Source organism: Calonectris borealis, chromosome 1 (assembly GCF_964195595.1).
Source record: "Calonectris borealis chromosome 1, bCalBor7.hap1.2, whole genome shotgun sequence".
In the NCBI taxonomy this organism is placed as follows: domain Eukaryota; kingdom Metazoa; phylum Chordata; class Aves; order Procellariiformes; family Procellariidae; genus Calonectris; species Calonectris borealis.
The window spans coordinates 196,836,402-196,858,786 of NC_134312.1; the positions used below are offsets into that span (position 1 = coordinate 196,836,402).

The 22,385-nt window shown below is 47.3% G+C and overlaps 1 protein-coding gene across 1 annotated transcript in view; it reads right to left on the minus strand.

Moving 5' to 3' along the window:
* Window positions 1-1,054: 1,054 nt before the first annotated feature.
* MTUS2 (microtubule associated scaffold protein 2) overlaps window positions 1,055-22,385 on the minus strand; it is a 287,663-nt gene continuing 266,332 nt past the window's right edge. Inside the window, exons 11-16 of the mRNA XM_075139830.1 lie at window positions 18,568-18,673; window positions 16,666-16,739; window positions 14,992-15,090; window positions 13,432-13,551; window positions 10,694-10,791; window positions 1,055-5,923 (exon numbers count right to left, since the gene is read on the minus strand). Of these exons, the coding sequence (XP_074995931.1) occupies window positions 5,707-5,923; window positions 10,694-10,791; window positions 13,432-13,551; window positions 14,992-15,090; window positions 16,666-16,739; window positions 18,568-18,673 (714 nt within the window). The 3' untranslated portion in view covers window positions 1,055-5,706. The remainder of the gene's footprint in view (window positions 5,924-10,693; window positions 10,792-13,431; window positions 13,552-14,991; window positions 15,091-16,665; window positions 16,740-18,567; window positions 18,674-22,385) is intronic.

Consider the following 22,385-nt stretch of genomic DNA (forward strand, 5'->3'; position numbering starts at 1 on the left):
GTGGGACAATACGTAATTTGGGGAATTTGCCGCAGGCTGGGGTCCGTGCGCAGTGCCGAGCAGCTTGTTGCTGCTGACATTGAGGTGAGTAGTGCCAGTTCAGGTATTAGGTGGGACTTCATGCGCCTGCAAAGTTAGCCTAAAATTTACCCTGGTGGTGTAAATTTTGCTGGGATTGCAAAATTTGGTTGTCTCGGGAAATTAGGAGTGTGTAATCCATGAGGAGTTGTGCCGGTGGGGTTTCCCAGGGTAGGGTCTGCAGGACAACACTGAAACCACCAGGCAGGAGGAGTCTGTCTGCCCCTGCCACCGCCTGCGTGGTTTGCAGCCTGCTTGTGTGTCCTGCGATACAGGAGGCGGTGGCCCACGAACGCTGGTTTCCTTCTCTCAGTCCTGGTCCTTCCCACGGATCCTCGGCGCTAAGCGAGCCAGAGCCTGGTGAAAAATCTTTCAGGAGGATGTTATCAGGCACATTCCCGAGGTGGGATGTGCCCGGGCCCCTTTTTAATCCTTGTGGCAAAGCCTGAGGAACTGGGTGCCCTCAGTGGGAGGGCAGGGCGAGGGGAGGGGGTGTTGAAACATGGGTGACCGGCACATTACAGAGCGTGCTTGTTTGCTGCCGTGCCTGAACCACTGGCAGAAACGTTTCCCTTACCGCGTGCTGAAGCATGACACCTTAATAAAAACATTGCAGACCACGATCCCTGCTCTCCTGGGAGGCCCAGCCCTATGGGAAGCACCCTCAGAAAATGAATCTGTGGGATTTTTCATCTAATTTATAGCATGTGAACCATAGTCAGGTAACCCAACCGACCAGCCCTGCTGCCAGGAGGCTAAGTGGCTGTCTAGCTTCGATCTTTACCGTAGTGAGGTAACCCTTTAATGGCATTTTGCTTTGTTTTCCATTTATTCCAATTTCTGTGTGCACAGACATACAGAAAACACTGCAGGACACGCTGGTTCGTACGCGTCAGCCCATGTCTCTGCTGGCGCATGTATTTATTATCAGGAATATATTACACTTATCTGTACATCATAACTGAAATAATACAAACTCTTCCTGTAATCATTAGCCACATAATAAACGCTACCACAGAACTCCTGCTGCGTGGGAAACTAGAGGCTCCTCAGCGTGTCCATGGGACACAACCACCATCAGTGCAGAGACGTAAAATACCTGATTTTGCACTTGATAGTTTTTCCTTTCCTCCCCGCCGCCCGCCACCACCGCAAGCCTTTGCTGCTGTGCATCTGCTGAGAGAACCCCTCTGTGCTGGCAGCCGCGCGAGGTGCCGTCCCAACGGGGCCTAATGGTGCTTCCCTGCAGAAAACCAGAGCTTTCCTGCAGCTTTCCCAGCTCTCCGTGCCCCCCGCTTGCTGCCGGCTCTCCTGCCATCCCACGGCTGTTACCCGCTCCTGGTGCCGGTCTCTGGAGCCCCTTCACAGCAACTGTAGGCTGGTTTTATTGCCGCTGCAGCCTTCTGCGTTGAATAAAGATTAAACAAATCAAACATCTCCTTTTGAAAGATACAAGGGCAATAAAACCCAGCTCAGCGCTGGCTGTGTTCCCTCTCCTGCCAAAGGCCACCCTACCCTGCAAAACAGGAAAGCCCCCGCAGCGGCCATGGCCTTCGGGAAGTCTCTAGCCCCCCAAAAGCAAAAGCTTCCCCTTGCTCGTCTTTGAGCAGGGATGGCCAGGGAGCAAGGTCTAGAGATGTGGACCCCACACCGCTGGGAATGCCAAGCTCAACCTTGCACGGTCACAGCTCCCTGGCGAGAGCAGGGGTCACTGGCTTGGGCACGTGCTTGGGGATCTCCATCCCCCCTCACACCTCCTCCGGCACGCAGAGGCAAGGAGGGACAGGACAGCGGAAGAGCAGGAAAAGGGAATGACCTTTTGGGGGGAAAAAAGTCCGTGTTTCTGAGCTTGCACCAGAAGGAACCACCCTTCACACCCCCACAGGAATGGGTTGTTGGGTCCCTTCTGGTCAGGCAAAACTTCCTGCAGCTTTGCTAGCGATCGGGCAGGCCCCAGAGGCCCTGCCAAGGAAGAATCCAGTGAAAGGCAGGATTGGGAGGCAAAAATTAGATGGGAAAGGGATTGGCAATGATACCAAATGATGGTGGAGCTGGGACTGGTCCCAGTTTTCCCACCGTAAAAGCCCCACTCCCAATTCACTGCTGGAAGCATCTCTTGCATATGAATTTAAACCAACAAAGTGATAAGGAAAGCACCAGAAATAGAGGGAAAGAATGAATAAATCAAAAAATGACAGGCTCAGCCAGCCTGTCCCAGGCCAATAATATGCTCTAGTGTGTTTAGCATCATGGTAACAACTCTGGTTGTATCATCTCACCCATTTTTAAAAAGAGTAAAAAGGAGGACATCGAAACTACCGACAAGTCAGCCTGACTACTCTGCGATGGTGTGACTGCATTGGTGGATGAGGGCTGAGCAACTGATGTCATCTACCCGGACTTCTGTAAGGCCTCTGACACAGTCCCACACGGGGAGATACGGGTTTGATGGATGGGCGTTGGATATGGAATTGGCTGGATGGCTGCATCCAAAAAGTTGCAGTCAACAGCTCAACGTCCAAATGGAGATCAGTAACAAGTGATGTCCCTCAAGGCTCCTCCGTATTGGGACCGGTACTGTTTAATATCTTCATCAATGACAGGGACAGTGAGATTGAGTGCACCCTCAGCGAGTTTGCAGATGACACCAAGCTGAGTGGTGCGGCTGATTCACTAGAAGGATGGGATGCCAACCAGAGGGACCTGGACAGGCTTGAGGAGTGGGCCCACGTGAACCTCATGATGTTCAACAAGGCCACATGCAGGGTCCTGCACCTAACTCGGGGCAATCCCCAGTATCAATAGACTGTGGGATGAAGGGATTGAGAGCAGCCCTGCCGAGAAGGACTTGGGGGTACTGGTGGATGGAAAGGTGGACATGAGCCAGCAATGTGCGCTCGCAGCCCAGAAAGCCAACCGTATCCTGGGCTGCATCAAAAGAAGGGTGGCCAGCAGGTCGAGGGAGGTGATTCTGCCCCTCTACTCTGCGCTGGTGAGACCCCACCTGCAGTACTGCGTCCAGCTCTGGAGCCCTCAGCACAAGAAAGACATGGACCTGTTGGAGCGGGTCCAGAGGAGGGCCATAAAAATGGTCAGAGAACTGGAACACCTCTCCTATGGAGAAAGGCTGAGAGAGTTGGGGTTGTTCAGCCTGGGGAAGAGAAGGCTCCAGCGAGACCTTATTGCGGCCTTTCAGTGCTTAAAGGGGGCTTATAAGAAAGATGGAGCGAGACTTTTTACCAGGGCCTGTAGTGTCAGGACAAGGGGCAATGGTTTTAAACTGAAAGAGGGTAGACTTAAATTGGACATAAAGAAAAATTCTTTACGATGAGGGTGGTGACACACTGGGACAGGTTGCCCAGAGAAGTTGTAGATGCCCCATCCCTCGAAACATTCAAGGTCAGGTTGGATGGAGCTTTGAGCAACCTGATCTAGTGAAAGATGTCCCTGCCCATGCCAGAGGGGTTGGACTAGACGATCTTTGAAGGTTCCTTCCAATCCAAACCATTCTATGATCCTATGATCTCATTGTAACAGAATTGTATGGGCAGACTGAAACATGACAATGCAGTAGGTATTGCGGCTATCTGTGCATTTAGCAAGTATGAAAGTGATTAAAATTGTACTTGGCAAGGAGGGGCTTTGTGTGCATTACGTGTTAGGTATCTATCCTACTTTCAGGTCGTACTTGCTGGACATACTAAAATCTAGTAACGCATTTCAACAGTAGTAGTTGGTGTGGCGTGATCCATTCTAACAAGGTACAATTTACTCAGTATCACAGTATCATGCAAAAGCTGCTACAAAAATAAATTTCTCTAAAAAAGGAGAAAAAAAATCACAAATCACCTTTTTTTTTTTTTTTTTAACGCTATGGAACAGGCCACAGGCGCTTTGATGGTGATTGAAGCTGTATCTAAGCTGCAGTCTGTGAATCCTGAGTACTTCCCAGGAAAGCTGAAGCACAGCTCCCGGCGGAGCAGTACGGCAGGGCTGTGCAACCCCAGCTCTGCTCACGCAGGGCGTGCCTGTGCCACCGCAGGGCGGGGTAGGAAAGCCCCCCCGCAGCGCTCCCACACCCCAGGGATTTGCTGCACGTACCGTCTCCCGCTTACTTTGACCCCGGTGCTCAGAGCAGGAATGCACACAGGCTCTTTGCCCCAAGCTGGATAGAAAAGCATCCCACAGACCTCTTTTTTTTTTTTTAAAATTATGCTCAGGGATATTTTTTTTCTTGCTAGCAGTGCCCACGAGGGCCCTGCAGCCTATCCCACCCCAGCCGCTCCTCGGCCTCGCCACCCCCTCAGGTGGAGGTCACCCCAAGCCTGGGTGAATTTATTTGCTTCTAGGCAGAGAAGTTAAAGGTAGTTTAGCCACTCTTTTCCATGAATCTCGAAAGTGCTCTGTAACTTTGGGTCAGCTTTAGCAATGTGAAATAATATATATATGTGGAAGGAAAGAAATTCTGACCTCATTTGCGCCCACGTAGTCCGCTGTGCTCTATTTGGTGTTTCAGATGGGGGAAAGCTGGAGCCCTAGCAGGCGCCCAGCATCTCATCCTAATACCGGAAACCTCTTGGCCAGCTAAGGTCAGGGATAAACAACTTATTTTCTCCTTCTTGCTTATGGGACTTGAAATAAATCAAAATGGACAGGAACCTACAACCAGAGATTTTGATTGTATCCAAACCAGGCCAAGGTAAAACAAGGTAAGATCTAACTAGGATTTAAAGACCCTAAAATTGAAACACATTAACAAGGAACCTCTACCAAATTTGCTAAAACCCTCAGGTTTCTCATCTCTAGCCTATCTCCAATTACAATATCGGTGTTAAGAGTTAAAAAGCAGTGAATGGTATGCGTATCTTATCTGATATTCAATGGATGGTTTTGAAGGCAGTACTGTCTCAGAATTTCAAAGTCGCTGGTGTTCATGTTACATAGAGTACCACTTGGTGGTCATTTGGAAGGCGCTTCTACTTCTGTGTAACTTTCTTCTAGGTTGGGTATAAATATTCCTGGGAGGCTAAACAGAAATGCATTTTGTTTAGATACAAGTCTTAGGCACGAGTTAGAAAACTGCTGACTGTAATGAAAATATATCAGCACTTAGTAGTATCCAATAATATAAAAAATGCAATTCAGAACATCTTCAACTACATATATATGTGTGTGCGTCTATATATAGGTATAAAGGTATAATACGTACATGTATATAAACACAGACACATATACAGAAATATTCACAACTTGAACTGTATTTGTAACTAACCTGAAATACTGCAGCAGAAGTTCATTCTGATGAACCATTAATATAGTATTTCCGACTTTTGGCTCTAACCATAGTTAAAATGTTAACACATCAAACTAAACATTTTGCTATCCTAACTTTCTGCTGTCCTAGCTTTTTGCTATCTTTTTTGCTACCCTAATCAACAGGACAGAACCAAGAGCTCCTATACGGGGACTATAAGAGTACCCTGCCTAGTGTAAAGCTATGCAACTACCGAGCATGCTTGCAGCAACGAACCCTGGGCGCCTGTTGATGGTAATACTTCCTTGGATGGTAACATTTAGCAGACTGGAAACGCATAAAAGGCAGGGGACCTTCGGCGCGCGGGTGCCGAATCATCGCCGCAAGGTTCTGACTTTTGCTGGAGAGGAGTTCCCTGATGAGCAGCGATAAAAAGAAGTGGACGATGCGGGTGGAAGTTTCACGGGGCTTACGGCATCTCCCTCCTGCAGCTTCCAGAGGAGCTCTTCATTAGTCCTGCTCAGCTTCTTCTTCTCCTCCACTTCTTTCTCAACATATTCTTGAAGATTAGCATTCTCCTCTGACAATTGCCTGGTGAGGGAAGCAGGACAACATGTAAGGCGCACCAGTGCAAAGATGGTAGCATTAATGCAGCCAGCGCTGCACAAGAGGCACAGCTGTTTCCACCAGGGAATGTGCCCATAAACCTCCATGGAGCCAAACCCACGCCCAGATGGAGCCCAGAGCCCTGGGCCAGCGGGCACCTGTGCTCCCTGCACGTGTGACCCCTTGGCCAGGGCTTCTCTTCCTGCACCAGGAAGACAAGGGGCTTCAGAGGTCAACCCAACATGGCCTGCCCCAGCAATGGCACCCCTGCAGATAACCAATACGCAGCACTTAGTGCAGGTGGGCTCCTTAAATCCTGCTCTCTCCCCAGCTTCAGTGCCTGGCTCCAGCCACCTTTGCCCTGTGGCATTTCACAACCCAGAGGTGCTCGCAATGCTGCCCCATTTTTTCCAGAGCAGCGCAGCAGCTGGAGCTGTCCCCAAGGGGGATAGGCCTGGGTTTTAGGCCTTCTTCTGTCTGTCTGAGGACAAAAATCCAAAGTCCCAACTCCGTGGAGTTACAGCTGTAACTCTCACCCTTGTTTCTCAGCCCTGCCACCAAAGCGGTGCCATGAGTGAGAGAGCATTTGTGGCCTGGCAGAGCAAGAGCGAAGAGGTAAGAGAGAGCAATTGCATCCCTGACTCTTCAAACCAGCTGCCACTGCATGCCAAGGGAAAGGAGCCTGCGCTCTCCATGCTCCCCGTTTTAGCTGATGTCCTGATGCAGGATGTAGCTCAGCTTCCAGGCCTTCCTTCTCCTCTGTAAATGGTCGTGAGGCTAAGGGTCCTTCTCCAGCTCCTTCCTCCCTGGTCCTAACAAACCCTCTATTCCTGACTCCAACACCAGGGAAACTTCACCAGCAAGGACCAGGGAGGTGTCTTCCCTGGTGTGCCCTATAACCTGATGGCTTTTTGGGAGGTGGGGCATGGAAATCTCCTATGGGCACCAGAACCTCAGTGAGTCTGCTCTCATCTAACCAGGTGACTGGTTTTAGAAAAAATGGGGCAGTGCAGGCAGACTGTGGGACCTGATCAAGATGTGTTTTGGCCATGTTCTGGGAACACCACAATTCCGGAGGATACAAGCAGGAACACCTGGCTTCTGCAGCCCCATTACTCTTGGGCAGGAGCCAGGTCCTGATGTGATCAACCTGGGGCAGCTCTGGGCATGTACCTAACCTGACTTACAGGCAACTTAGGATTTTCGAGAAATAAACAGGGAGGCACCTAACCTCCCTGCTAGGTATTTCCAGGGTTCAGCAGCAGCTGGGTGTGGATTTTGGATGCACACACTCCTTTTCTGGGTATAGCCTGAAGCCCATAGCAGATGTCATGGACTGCTGGTCCACTCTCTTTGTGTCATCAAAAGTCCCTGAGAGGGTGGGGTTGGCATTTCCGATTCTGTTTAAAAAACATTTTAAAAGAATTTCTGCTTTTTTAGCGTCAGTTCCTACAAAAATGGAGCCCAGGTGGTCCAGAATGTATCTGTTCTTCTCCCACTCCCCTGAAAGTTTTGAACCATGAAGCAGTGGCTAGCAGAGTTGAAGGATTAAACGACACAACTTGGCGGAAGTTTTCAGAAAGCTGCGTGCCTGGTAGGAGGAAAATCCTATTCACGGTCCCATTGGGGAACCAGCTGTGGCATGAGCTCAGGGTCTAACAGGCACGAGAAAGTCCACATGGGAGTTCACCCTGGAGAAATAGCTCCATAGAAAACCTCTTGCTACACATGGAATTACTTTTTCTTTTGCAGTGTCTAACAAGACAGGCCATAAAAATTACACTACAAAAGCCCCACTACATCCTTTTCCAGCCAGCATTCGCTGAGAAAAAGAAAAAGCACATGCCTTCCCTGCATTTGTGAGGCTCTTAGCGTGTGACCGCCTCTCTAAGCTGGTAAAGCTCATCTGGCAATTGGGAACAGGCTAGTCACACCAGCACGGACCTCAGAGTAGGGTGAAGGGCTCAGCTCCCTCCTCTGCTAAAGGCACCGCCTGGACAGGAGGCAAGCGCAGACCACAGCCCCTCAGCACGTATCAGCCTTCTTTACGTCGAATGCTGCTTGCTAGAGGTACAGTATCACAGTGTCCTCTGGAGTCTCTCACACAATAGCCTTTATGGCCCTAATGCGCACTGCACTTTGCCAGCAGAGGCAGACTGCAAGTTATACGCATGACCTGCAGGTAAGTAGGGAGATGCTTGAGCAGAAAAGAGCCTTGCAGCCAACTGCCCATGAACACGCCGTGGAGCATGCAGACATGTCCTCCAGAGAGACCTGCTTTGGCACATGGATGGGGAAAGGAGCTGCTGCTTGTTGCATCCCTTATTTTAGCCTCGTGCACATTGTGCTGGGAATTTATGCTGTGACACCAGCCGTGACGTGACCAGACACAGGCAGACCCAGCTTCATGCCACTCGGAGAAAGAGGCAGCTTGCGCAGCCAGCAGTGCCAACATCCTTCAGCAAAGCCTCCGCCTTCAGCTCAGCCAACACGTGTCTGCCTCCGCTGCACCATGGGGAGGGGGCTGGACAGATGCAGCATCACTGCTTATAAAAGATACACATGCCCATTCAGCTCCTTTTCATCATTTGGGCAGAAGAAGGAAGAGAGGCAATGTAAAAGCAAATGTGTTCTCACTATGTAAGTTCGTATCTTGAGATATATGTTCCAATTTTAGACCTATCCCAGCTAGAGAAACCTTTATCCCCAGCACTGCAGACTTATGATCAGACATGTTCCTCTGCCAGTCTTCTGCCAATTTAAGCAGCTGTAACAAACCACAGCCATAAAACCATAGAGGTGTGCAGGGGCACACCAGTGTGATAGGGATGCAGGGGAAGGTGCTTGAGTCGTGCCCTCGACTCACATTAAAGCCTCTCCCAAAAGGCCCAGAAGTCAGTAGGTGCCTGGACTATGCCAACAGAGACCAGACACCCTCTTGGTCATCTTCATCTCTAGGGTGCTGGAAACTACCATTCCTCAAACATCCCCAGTCCAAAGAACCAAAAAAATGCTGGTTGATTTGGAGGGAGAATCCAAGATATTGGGAAATCAGATGATTTATTCAAGCGCTTGGGGAAGTCCCAGCAGAGGCTCTGTGGAGCTGTCCAAAGCTGGTGCATGATCTACCTGCAAGGTTCGTCTCCCTTCCTTTCCACCTGCCCTTGGCTATGATTGGAAATATCTCTGTGGTGCACCCCTCACCCCTGCAATGCCTCCGGGACCCCCCTCCTGGCCGTGCTGCAAAGGCTGGCTTTGCTCTGGCTCCCATCCTTCTTGCTCCCCTCCCTCCTCTCACTGCTGGGCTGCCACAGCCGCACACCCGAACTGCGAATCGGCAGAAATAGCTCTAATCCACGCTGTTCCCCAGCAAGGGCAGCTCCCCGAGCTCGTTCACGCTGCACTTCCCAGGCAGTGCCAGTAAAACAGAAATGAGCAGTCGGGGTGGCTACTGCTGCCAGGAAAATGTGTGTTTTAATAACTCCTGGCTGACACTGTCCCTATAGCTGTCCCCATAGCTGTCCCCAAACTGTTAACTGTTGAAGACGACTGTGCTCTAAGTTGACTTTCCAGGCTGACCTCAAATTCACAATTCCTCCCAAAAGATGTTCTTCGAAACCAGTACCTGCACAGTTACAGGCAAGAAGCAAGGCGCTGCAGCCGGATGCCGTCAGGGAGTGGGTGCTATCTGCCCAGCCAGAGGCAGGTAGCTGCAATGCAGATGCCAAGCACTGAACCAGGCACCCCGGCTGCTGTCACAGGCGTGGAGAGAGACTGCCACTTCCAGACCGCAATTCATCCAGCCCCAAAGCAGGTGTCTCTGGTCTGGTGAACCAGACCTTAAAAAATCCTGTTTTTCCTCCCCAGCCAGAAAGGCTGCAGACACCCACCTCAGTCAATGTGTGTTACAGGTATTTACAATCAGGTGAGAGGAAACATAATCCTCACCCCAATCTGAATGTTAGTACAAGCAATGCTGCCTTTTTAAAATACCTACAGGCAGGAGACAATTTTTAAAGGCTGAATCGTTAATAAAAGAAACACTAGAAAGACAAAAACTAAAATTAAATCAGAGATGAGATGCTGAAGCTTTAAAAAGTCAGCAATTAAATTGCATTTTAGGCCAATGGCATCATTTCTGGCAAAAATGACAGCTAGGCAGCTGGTGTGTTGGGACAAGTTCAGCTCCAGCATCTCCCCCTGGTACCCCTTCGGCCTGGCTCCAGCTGCAGCCTCTTGCCTTACAGCAGACTAGAAACTCTCTGGGACAGGGACTGTCCTACCCTTCTCTATTTCTATACCACCTAACACAGAGAGCCTTGTCACCCTTGTCAGGTTGTGACAAGACTGCAAACAGACAGTGCAGGTGAAAAAACTCACCAAAGGATAACCCCGCCTGGGTGACAGTGGCATCACCAGGATGTCTCTCCTGAAATTGCCCCATTTTCCATCCTCGTTACCCACTGACTAACAGGTTTCAGGGCACTGACACCGAGATCAGAAGCCACTGGCAACTTTGCTCTCAGCAGCGTGTCAAAATCATGGAAACACACAGACAGATATGTGGCCTTCCTTATGTTAAAGTAAGCAAACCCCAATATAAAAAGGACTTTTTAATAAAACAAGCAGATCAGGATACCAACACATTTTCAGGAGGAAATAAGGTTTTCCCCTTCTGAATAAGTGTCAGCCTTGGACAGTTGAGATCTGCAGTCTCCTTTCAAGCTCAGACAGATTGCTAATATCAGCACAAACCTTGTTATGACAGTATTTTGCTCAATCCTGGCTCGGAGTTCTTCATTCTGCTGTTGCAGCATGGTGATTTTTTCTTCCAGTTTTAAATTTTTTTCAGCCTGCAATGAAAGAAGGTTTGTTAAGTCTGAAGAAAGTCCAGCACCTGATCCAAGAGGATTTGTTCTTTATCTTTATTTGTTCCTAGAGCAACTTCTAAAATTTGAGGATAGATGGAGGTAGTAATCTTGACTGCAGCTGAGACTTAGAGGTCTGACTCGCACCACATCACACTGGTGAAGTAAGTGGGGTCATCAGCAGAGCGCTAAGCGGAGGCAGAGCTGAACTAGCCCTTACTTCTAACTGAGGAGGAGGAGGGTCTTGTCTTGTCCAGTGCAAATAAAACATCTCCCTCGGTGGTGCCCCCACAACTTTCACCCCTTGGGAGCCAGCGCTACCAGCCGTTGTTCTTGGACGGGGAGCTGGTGGCACTTGGGGAGCATGGGGATGCCCAGCATGGAAAGGGCATTGTGGTGTGAGTGGTCAGTCTAGCGATGAAGGAGGAGTGTGAGGTGGTATGATGTGCATCATCCAGCTAAACTAACTGCATTGGACATAAATGTCTGGCATCCAACCTTTAGGACTATGATTCCCTGGTTATGGGGAGGAAAGAGTTACCCACCAGGGCAGATTACGCCCAGCAGCAGCCTTAGACTGCTGCATTCACATGAGTGGGCTGCCCTTTGGAGACACTTCTCTCCACTGCTGACACTGTCGGTTTAAATGATGGGCTTAAACTAGACATTTAACTTTAAGTTACAATTAAGTGAAATTAATCCTATCTCAAGTGTAGGTAGCTTTTACACAGGACCGCTCAAGGACAGACTTTGAGGATGTCAATACCAGCGTATTAAAACATCAGTAAGATGTTTATAGGCATGTACCACAGCCTCAGATGCCCTGTTTTTCCCAAGTTTTGAATTTGATGTACTTTATCACCTTAGTTCTTGGTTTTCCAGCAGTTTGAATTTTGCTGAATTCAACACTTTTGGAAGAAAACAAGATATCACAGGGTAACTTTACCTCCGTGTGAGCTCGGTTATTGAATTTCCCAACCTTTTATAAGGAACCAAAATATTGAGCACTGGAGTTAGCAATAACTCACACTTTATGGCGGAGGCATCAGTTTTATGCAGTGATTTCCAGTCTATGCAGGTAACCGTAAAGGATACTCCTGGTTCTCAGATATTCTGGCCTATCCCAGTATATTTTGTTAGAGCAGAAGAAGGATTCTGGCCCCATTTTGAAATGCTCTGAGAGAGGAATCACCATCACCGGCACCTTCTCTGCTTCCTCCGTAGTTTTAGTAAGTAGAATCTATGCCAACATGAAGCATGGGAGGAGACCTGTGCATCTCCTTCACTCTCCACTGCAACCCTCACCCTATACCACTCCTCTCCTGCCACCTTCATTTCCAGACTCCCTTTCAGCAGACAGGGAGCCAAGCCTGACCCCGTATTTGAAATGTCCTCCTGCTCCCTTATGAGACACCCTATCTTTCAGAGCATTTGGAGATGCCCTGTAGATGTTCTGGCACTTATAAAGGCAGGTCTTTAAACAGAAAGCACTTGTGCCTTTGGACCACAGCAGACCCAGTGTTTTGCTGTGATAAAGGGCAGGAGCAGGACTGTGTGCTCATATGTGGTTAATTAGCAAAAACAGCTAAATGACCAGGAACCATGTAGGCTGTTGTTTAGGTTTTTTTTTCAGTATAACACTACAGTGCATGTTTTCAGATGCTGGCTTAGCTCCAGGAGCAGCGTGTTGGAAGGAGCGCAGTTAACAAGCCTCAGTTGTAAAGAGGCACTTTTCTCTACATCCACTTACTCAAGCATCTGTTCAGCAAAATAATCATCTGAGTTCTCAAATTTCCCCGTAAATGGAAACAAATCTTGCTGAATGCTGTGCTGAACCAGCCGTCCTGGCTCCCCAGCTGAGGTAGTGCCTCATCCTGGCACCGCACTGTACATTTACTGTCACTGTAGGTTATGCCTTACAAAATGAATCCCCTTTCCAATAAAAAATGTACTTGATGGTGAACTGGGGAGTTCTTCGTTAGGGAACCCCACAAGCAACGGATAAGAAAACAGCGTAGGCTGCAGAAAAGCATTACTTTAGGGTTGGAGAGACTTTTCCCAGCGTAAGGCTTGCTAGGGACTGCTTGCTGAATATTGCTCGCGGCTGGGAGCTTCCTAAATGCCTGCACAAGCAGCAGCAAGATGCACACGGCTTGATCTTCCTCCACTTGCCCTCTCCAGCCCTAAATGATTACCTGACTCCTGTAGGGGCATGTGGTGCAGGCTGGTGTACAAAATGAAACCTTGGAGTACCACAAAGTTCCCCTTCCTCCGTTCTTCCTACACCACTTGCCTCGCTGTCTAACATAACAGGCTGAGCAGGTATTGCATGAAAAAGGAGTACAGATCAATGGATGTGTGGGAGAAATCAAGGGTATCATGGGTGGGTGAAGGGATGGGAAAAGATCCCAATTTCTGAGTGAAAATCTGAAACATGGTATAGTAGAAGCAGCTATGTAGGCTGACAGTAGAACAACACAATATATAGACATTTATGAACCTCTTTGACTGTGTCTTGCCTCAACCTCATGTGTTTTCTCACCCCTTTTAAGTTCATCTGCTGTAGCCAAACTTTTACTTTTCTACTTCTGTGATGTCTCCTCTGGAGGAAAAATAACAACTCACCTGTTTTTCTAACTCCATAATCATCTTCTCCTGTTGGTGAATCTGATGGTTCTTCATTTCCAGAACATGTTTTAAGCTCTTCAGATCTTTTTCTAAGTGCAGATATGGAGCTCGTACAATCTAGGAAACATACCAGTGATTTGGATATCTGTCAGCCATAAATGCATCTTCAGCCATAAGATAAAGTTTCCTCAATGTACCTGGTAGTTTAGGAGTCTTAGTGATGTGAAAACCACCTGGACCTGGGCCTCCCCAGCCCAGCTGAACCCTGATATTCTCTCCTAGACCATCCCTTTGGCTGGCTAGCCAACGGTACCTTTCTTTTGACCAGCCTCATGGCTAGAAGGATGGGATGCCAGGTTGTTGAGCAACCTCATTCCTACTCATAGCTTGGGAACAGCATGAGGTGTTTTATAATTGTGCAGGGATTTTGGCTTGGGAAAAGTACAAACATGAAACTGAGGAAACTGGACAAGGGGGCTGGAGGTGAAAACTACAGTGTTCTGGCTTGCCTGCACCACTGCATCACAGTGCCTGTCAACAAAGATCAGATCTGGTGGGAAAAAGTTCCTCCTCTGCTCGAGAACTTCAGATGTAGGGGATACTAGGGTTCAGCTCACGGGCAAAAGATGTGCTCTGAATTGTACTGATGAAATACTGTCGCTGACTTAAGCTGTTCTGGATTTTTCCCAGTGTAACTCACTCCAGTGAACTGCCTGATGGTACTTGGCATTAACATCATTGTGACACAGCAGAATTTGTCCTTTCATGTAAATTAAATACTGCGGCAGAGGTGGAAAGGGACTGATGCTACCTGTTTCCCATGGCCAAGCCTGTTTCAAACATTTGTGCTCCTTTCCTAAGGGGTTCTCTCATCTAAAAACTCACTGAGCCCCTTGCTCACCCCATTATTTTCATTCTGTCCCCTCCGTAACATTGATACAGCTGCCCATGTTGTGCTGTGAACACAGCAAAATGCCGCAAGTTAAAAGAAACCTTTTTGGAGGGTCATTTCAGGGTTATTTCATTTCAGATAAATAATTGCAGTGTGTGTTTACTTACACACTGTAAATAAATAGCATGGCCCCAATAGACAGCAGTTGAATAAATACTTCATATGACAGGGCTGTCCCCTGCAAGTCCAAAAAAAAAAGAGGGAATACAGAGGATATCAAAGAAGTTGGTTCAGAAGGCACAAAAAACGAAACCTAAATGTGAAAACACAAAAAGTAAAGAGAAAAAGAAGAAGAAGGGGAAGAAGGGAAAGAAGAATAGACAGCAATAAGTACATACTAGATGGAGTTAATGAAATGTTTTGGAAACAGAGCTACAAATGCTCAGTGAAAGAATAAAGAAAAAGAAGTAAACTCAGAAAATTATGGACCTAGGCTAAGATTCTGACTCCTCCTCAGGGCTCAAGGTTTGGAGTCTTGGTTGGGACCTGCCCCCCCAGTCCTTGGTGTAAGGATCCCATTGTTATCCACTGTTATCCACTGCATGCTGTGAGTCGTACTTAGAAACACGTATCTTCATGACTGTATAGTTATAGTTGCCATCTACCTTCAGTTGTTCCTCGGTGTTTTTCTTCAAAGCCTCTTCAAATCGGTCTGCTTTGGCCTTAAGAGATTGGTTCTGGAAGGTGAGGGTGTCTATCTGGTCCTGGAAGGGAGACACACCAATGAACACACCAACTGTGTTATCACCCCTCTTATATTCACACAAGTCAATCATCTGCACTGTGAAACCACCGGGGGAGCTGTTCAAGGCTTAGAAACCCCCACAAGGTGGTATTTTTTACATAAGGCCACTTGAACACACAGTGAACATACGGTGCCTCAGGGAATCCCGAAATCCCTGCAACGCCTGCGGCTGGCTGACACTGGCTGGCACTAGTTTATGAAACGTCTTTGATGCTAAATCACCCCATCACCTTGGGCTGGACGAGAACAAGCATGTCCTTCCCTAAGAGAGCTGGCATTTATATCATAGGCATGAAAGAGATCATTTGTGCTGTCCCTAGCGTCTGAATGAGGCAGTAGATACCCCATCCCTGCTTCCTTCACCTTTCTAGACTTCTAACATGGTAACAAGCAACGATGAGTTAGTGGTGTGGACTTTAAATGATGGTCGTTTCATCTCAGAGCTATACACAGGAACAACATGTTATTTTAAGCTATCATTTCTGTTACCATCAAAGGCATTCCTGTTACCTCTCTATATACAACATCTGCAAAAGCCACAGTTGCTGTGAAACTGGTATTCTTATCTTTCATATATGTAATTTCTTGGCTGTAACATTACATCAGTGCTTATTGCAAAACTGCTGACATGCCTCGAACTCTCACAGCCGCATGAGGAAGGCAGTGGCAGTTGCTACATGCAACAGTATGTGCTAGTCAGGGGTGTTAAAAATTGTAATTCATCTCCGCCTACAAAATCAAACAGAGCTTGCATTATTTGCTGTCGCATCTTTACTTCTTCACGCAGAGATTTCCAAACTTAGCATGAATCACAGGGGCATGCTTCTGCCCTCCCCTCCTTGGGATTTCTTCATCTAGAGAGCGAGAACAGCATGGAGTTATCAGAAGGATTGAAAAAGCCAAGACGATTTTAAGCTTGGTGTTAAATAGCGGGATGTGGGAGATGTGACGTGCAGGGCTGACCCTGGCCAGCCATAGCACAGCAGGGACCGCATTGCCCTCCAGTGGGAATGGAGATATGTCTACGCTGCGGGACCAGCTGCCCCACATTCAGGCAGCGGGGAAGAGTTTAAAGCACAGGCACAGGGCCAGGCAGGGAGAGGTCAGCGTTTCTGAGCCCAAGAGTGCCTGCTGGAGGGTACCATGTAGACAAGGTGATGCTCACAGCCACCACAGGTGCCAGAGCTCTCCCCACCATGCAGGAAGGAGCTCAGCTTTGCTCCTTGTGCTGGGCCAGCAGTCAGCAGGGTCAAAAGGACCTTTCTTTGCTTTATCCAGCTGCCTTTTCTTCCCTTTAGGTTTGCCCTCTCTTCTCTTTCAGATAGTATTTTGCTGAACCAGCAAAGGGGGAGGAAAAAACCTGAGGGGGCACCTTTGCTGCTAGATCCCAGTTTGGACAGACAGAGGTCAAAAGGTACTATAGCTGGTAAAAAGCAACAGCCTGGTGTGCTGGCAGCTGGCAACAGGGCTGGTGCTGCCCCGTCAGCTGCTCCGCAGCATCGTTACAGGGGTGGGAAATAATGAAACTGCTAACCTGGAGTGACAGCCGCAGTTTTTCAAAATTCTCTTCTAATTGTGCCTTTTCCAGTTTGTGAGCAGTATTCAGTTCTGGGGAAGATACACAGACATGACATTGCTAAGTGAAGTCAAGGAAACCAGGGTCTGAGGGCACAGACATCGTGAGTCAAGCGCAATTAAGGATGCAGTTTTAGGGCATGGAGGTTGAATAGGGAACTGGTGGTAATATACTCTTGTGACCTTAGGTGAATTGTTTTGAGGATCAGGATTTCCTGATCTTTCACTGGTTGCAGGTACCTCTATTTCCACATCACCAGATTCTGATTTTTCAGTACTGCTCAGAATTCCCAGCTCCTGGGGGCTCTGATCTGAAAAGGGTCAGTCTGACAATGGGTCATTTACCACTTCAGAGTCGTATCCCCAAATCAAAGATTTTTAAATTAGATGTATTTAAAAGCTTGGGTTGCAATTTCTTTGGGGAGATGGAGGGGGGAGGCAGCAGCTCAGATGCAAAAACGCAAATGGCACTGCTTCTCCAGGAGCTGTGGCAGATGACCTGTGAGGTTTATTCCATTAGTGAGACTGACAGAGCCCAAAGACAAAGAAGTCCTCTATTTATATTACATGATTAAAGGTTTCACTACTAGAACAACTCACCCTGGACTTAATAATAACCAAAAGTTTAATAACCAAAGTGGAATAAAGTTTAATCTCTAAACCAACAGCATCAAACTGTCATTCAGCACAGTAGTAGCACCTACCTTTTTAGTATACGGACACTTTTTTTGTGTCTTTACCCCCAGTCCCATGTGGTTCTGCCCTCTAACCATTGCTCACTAGCCACAATAACAGCAGTAATAATGCTAATGCTCTAGTGCCCTGAACAGCGCACTAGACCGCAGCTGCTGCAATGCCTTTTCCATGCACAGGAGGGCATTTCATACCCGCACCAGGAGCAGGGACCACAAACTTTGGCCACCAGAGCCTTGATAAACCACAGCCAAGTTTTATCATCAGAAAATACTAACAGAAATGGACAGAAGAGAATATCATCAAGAAAGGAACAGCTTTTTTTTATTATTTTTCAAAATTGTATATGTTAATTTAAAAATGGTATGCTAGATACCATGTCTGCCTACAGGAGAGGGGAATAGCCTGTTGTCAGCTCACATTATGCTCTGGACTGTGTCTCTAATTGACACAGTGCAGAGCTAAGCAATATGGCTCAGTTTGGGGAAAGTTGTGGGAAAATCTACTAGAGCTATTTAAAAATTAGACCCTCATGCTTATGTGTTAAAAAAAAAAGAGGGAGAAGAGGAAGATTGTACAGATAACTGTTAAATGTCAGCTAAAGCATGTACAAAGACATGTATTTAGATACTGAACTGGTAGGGAGGAAACAGCTCTGTCTGTATCACAAAATAAAGATAACAGTGCTGAGGTGCAGATTTCCACCAGAGTGTGGCTTTGGTCTGCTCAGCATGGACAGACTTTTGCTACTGAAAATGATGAGTCTTGTTTTTAGAAGCAGTGTAGGCATTCAAGCACCTAAATTCAGAGATGTTCAATGAGCTCTAGCCTCCTGAACACCCGAAGATTAGGCTCTTGAGAAAGGCTGTGTGTGAAATGAGGTGGAATTTGGATTCTGTGTTCAGTGACCCATGGAGAAAGACTTATCTTTGGCCCAAAGACCCCTCGATAGTCTCAGGTCCAAGTTAGATGCTGTACACACTGCACACAGCTCTCCCTCACCCCTAACATGAACCTGGCGGTCCACCCCACATGAAAGCACTAGACCAACACACATTTTCTGTATCATCTGCTCTGGACGAAGAAAATCCAGGCTTACACAATCTCACTACAGCACTAATTCCTGCTCTGGAATAGCTCTGTAGCCATTGGTTTGTCTTTGGCTTACCTTGAATCTTGCAGTCGTTCTCATCCTGCAGTACTGTAATAGCGACTATGTGGTTATTTTCCAACTGTAACATCGCAGCTTCATGTACAGCTGTGATATCTTCCACCTGTTCCAACGACAATGAATGGAGACATGGACGCATGATTAGACATGCTGTGGCACACTGACAAGCCACTGCTAGAGAGCTCCAATGAGCTGGAAACAGTAAAGGGATCTACTGAGCGTGACACTTCCAGCACCTGAGCCAGTTTTATTCATTACGAAACAGGCATGTTGACGCCTTGAGTAGTAGCGTATAGTCACTGCTGAGAGTATTTTTGTTCTTTTAACTTAATGGTGATAAAAGAGGTACATAAGAAAGCAAAAGGCCAAAAAGCCCTTAAGCAAAGAAGCCATTTATGAAATGTTCAGAAATCTCAACATTCCATTAATCTCAATTTTATTAATGACCCGACTCCCTCTGATGGTCAGATAAACATGCACAGTTCTGAGCCATGCTGGTTTTTGTCTTCACGGCACTTTGCTGCAATGATTTTTATTGTAAGGTCTTGAATTAACTTCCTTGAAAAGTGCCTATGAATTATTCATAACTGTAAAATATTTCTTTCTAGAGAAACATTGAAATTATTATCAGTATGTAAAATGAATTGCAATCTATCACACTTTTACTTGAAAAGAGTATCCTACAAAGTCATCAATACCCAAATTCCTATGCCATGTATTCCTCTTGAGTCATGTATTTTGAGTCCACATCCAATAAACTGATGAAAGATATGACAGCACCTTTTTCAGTGCAGACACAAGAGTTTTCAGGTTGGTGTGGAAGTAAGCAAGTCAACAGTGAAGCCACAAAACTTTTTCCTGATCTCCTATTGAGGCCAGAAAGAGGTGCTGCTGCTGCAAACTGCCCAACAAACTGCACCGCCCACCACACTGCACACAGGGAGCAGGGGATGCAGTTGGAAGAGGACTGCGGGCAGCCTGTGCTCCTGTGCACCCGATGGGTTTGGGACTCCTTCAGTACATTGTTTGTTACTAGACTTCGCTAAAGGCAAAGCGAGATTCCTAATGATAGTGTTTTGATATGCATCATTAAAGAAAATACAGTGAGAAGTGGTGATCAAGGTTAAGTCAGTGGTCCAGAGCAGTTTCAGAATTGATGCAATGCATCGATTTGCTTTTCAGGGTTTTGTAATCACAGTGATCTTATTCCCTACATTTAAAACATTATCTGTGATAACTGGCAATGCAGAGGATCAAACTATTTTACTTTTACAATGAAACAGCTGTTCATTGCAAAGTGACTTGACTTTAAACAGCTTTTTTGCTTACTGTTATGTTAAATAATGGTAGAAGGTTACTGCAGCTGAGCATGTCTCGACTGGAATAAATGTTATTTCACTGCATTTAACTGTCAAACATATGTGTTAGATTACCCAACAGAAGCAAAATTTCCAACCGTATTAGAGAAAGCATGCTCTTAGAATGAAAGATAGGCATTTAACATGGAATTTAAAATTATCCAAACTCATTTTCATAATAATGTGGGAGACAACTCAGTGGTGAAGAACTGTTTGCAAAACAATGGGGACTCAGCCTGCTGATATATTGCATGGAAGAGCTGGGAAAGGGGGGGCTAGGTGGGGCTACTAGTGGGCTACTAATGGGATAGGGACTATCACTTGACCTTTCCCAGAGCACGATGTCCTTGTATATGATATCTGTGTGCTGAAACCTCATGAGCATTGCCATGTTCTTTACCTCGCCCTTAAGTCTTTATTCATACGCTAATTGCTTCTCAGCTGAGAAGCTGAGGAATGATTATGCACCCCATAGGAATGATTATGCTCAACTCCAACGCCTTCAGAAGGTGAAGGGGTCTCCTTTTGCTGCCACCATCCTTGGCAGGTTATTTATCTATAAAGCCAATTAAATATGTTCCAAATGGTCTGCAGGGTTTTTTCTGTCTTCTGTGTGTTTCATATCCACATCCCAAATGACTCTTTTTAATCTTCCGGCGTGACCTCCTGCCTGCAATTTTTCATAGCAGATAGTCTACTTGGCACTGGGAAGCAGATCTCTTGGATGCTAATTCCAACTTCGCCTCTAACTTACTGTATGGGCTTGATCAACACACTTAACCCATGTCATGGTTATTTCTGGCTATAAAAAGAAGCTCAGGTGGGATTTTTAAGGCTTAATAAAGTAAAATCAAGGGGAGGCTCTAGTGGGAGAAGTTCAATAAGTTGGTGGACAAAACAGCTTGAGCTGCCCGGCTCAAGCGAGAAACACTGGCAAGCCAGGATTGCAGCCTTTACTTTGCAATTCTGCCCTTAGCTGCAAGGACATATGAGAAATATTGGGATGCATTGGCACACACGACCTGTTTGTGAGGAGTTTGGCTCTCATGCTCTGCTACGGTGAAAGAGCTGCCTCACCTCCCTGGAGACAGCTGAGCCTCCAAAACCTCACAACTGTGTATCCAAAGAAACAACAGCTACCTGATACTAAACTAAACGGTGACTACAGCAATACAGTGTAGAAGACTAAGATGTGACTGGAAACTGTGAAAGTGGGATGACTAACTTCCAAATTAGATGTGTGGATACAGAAATACATGCAGATCCGTGGTTAAAAGGATTTTGCTATTGTTATTGTCTTCATGAATGCAAGCTCAAACTCCCCCATGCAGATGGACAGTTCAAGGACAAGGCTTTTCTCGTGTCCCGTGTTAAGACCTCTTTAGCTCAAGGGTTAGGTGCCTTTGCTCTAACGCTGGCTGTGACCAGCGCCAGCTCAGCAGTGTCAAAGCTGAACGACTCCAGTTCTTCGAGCAGGCTTGCTCGTTTTGGCACGCTCTGAGCTGGGCACTTCTCTGAGCAGGGGAAGGAAGAACCAGAGGATTACAAACCCTTTGGGTCAGCAGCTGTTAGGAATCCTTATTCCTCAAGGACCTTGGTTCCTAAACTAACAAAGTTCTCCTTTTCCTTGGCTAAGAAACCCCCTTCAACCCCTCCCTACCGAAGAATCAAACCAAATTGCACGGCGGTACCCAGGTCAGCAGGCACTCTGGGGCACAGGCTGGGACGCTGTGTGTCTGTCCGACACGGCTGTCTGAGCCACGTGCCAGTGAGGACCACGCTGCACCCAGCCCCAGCGTACCATTGGTGTCACACAATAAACCGGGCAGCTGTGACATGAGTGACATAAAACTGTCACCATCTCGGTTTGTGTTTGCACTCCCATCCCAGGAGTGTTTTACAGTACCTCAAGTACAGACAGTAAATGGTGTCATTTCCCTTTTTACAAATAGCTGACCTTAAAGACAGGGGGATGCTGTCTCTGCTGTGCTGTGGTGGTGCTCCCCGCTCCCCTGAGCTCAGGCAAGGCTAGCCCCTTTCCCTGGCTCCTGGAGGTGCTTCAGCTGTGGCCGCACAGTGCTGCACCAGCCTTTACCTCTTAAAAGGTCTAAATTAGCTCAGGCACAGGCTCTGCTGATGGGGATGGTTTGCTTCTGAGCCCACAGCTAGTGCTGTCATCGTCCTTGGGAACCGCATGGGGCATGTCTGTGCTCTGCAGCCCACTGCAGCGCCTGCTGTCAGCCCGCTCCCCAGGCACAAGCAGGGGGGAGCAGCAGCTCTGGAGCCTTGGCCACAGGCTCCTGCTTCAGGCAGCAGCCCCTGAATGCACACTGGAGATACCCTGAGATACAGAGCATGCAGACATATCGACCTTTGGTCACATCCATCCATCTCACAGACCACCTCTGCACTGCACTGTTGCCGCCAATTTACATTGCCCCAGAGAGCGAAAAATTC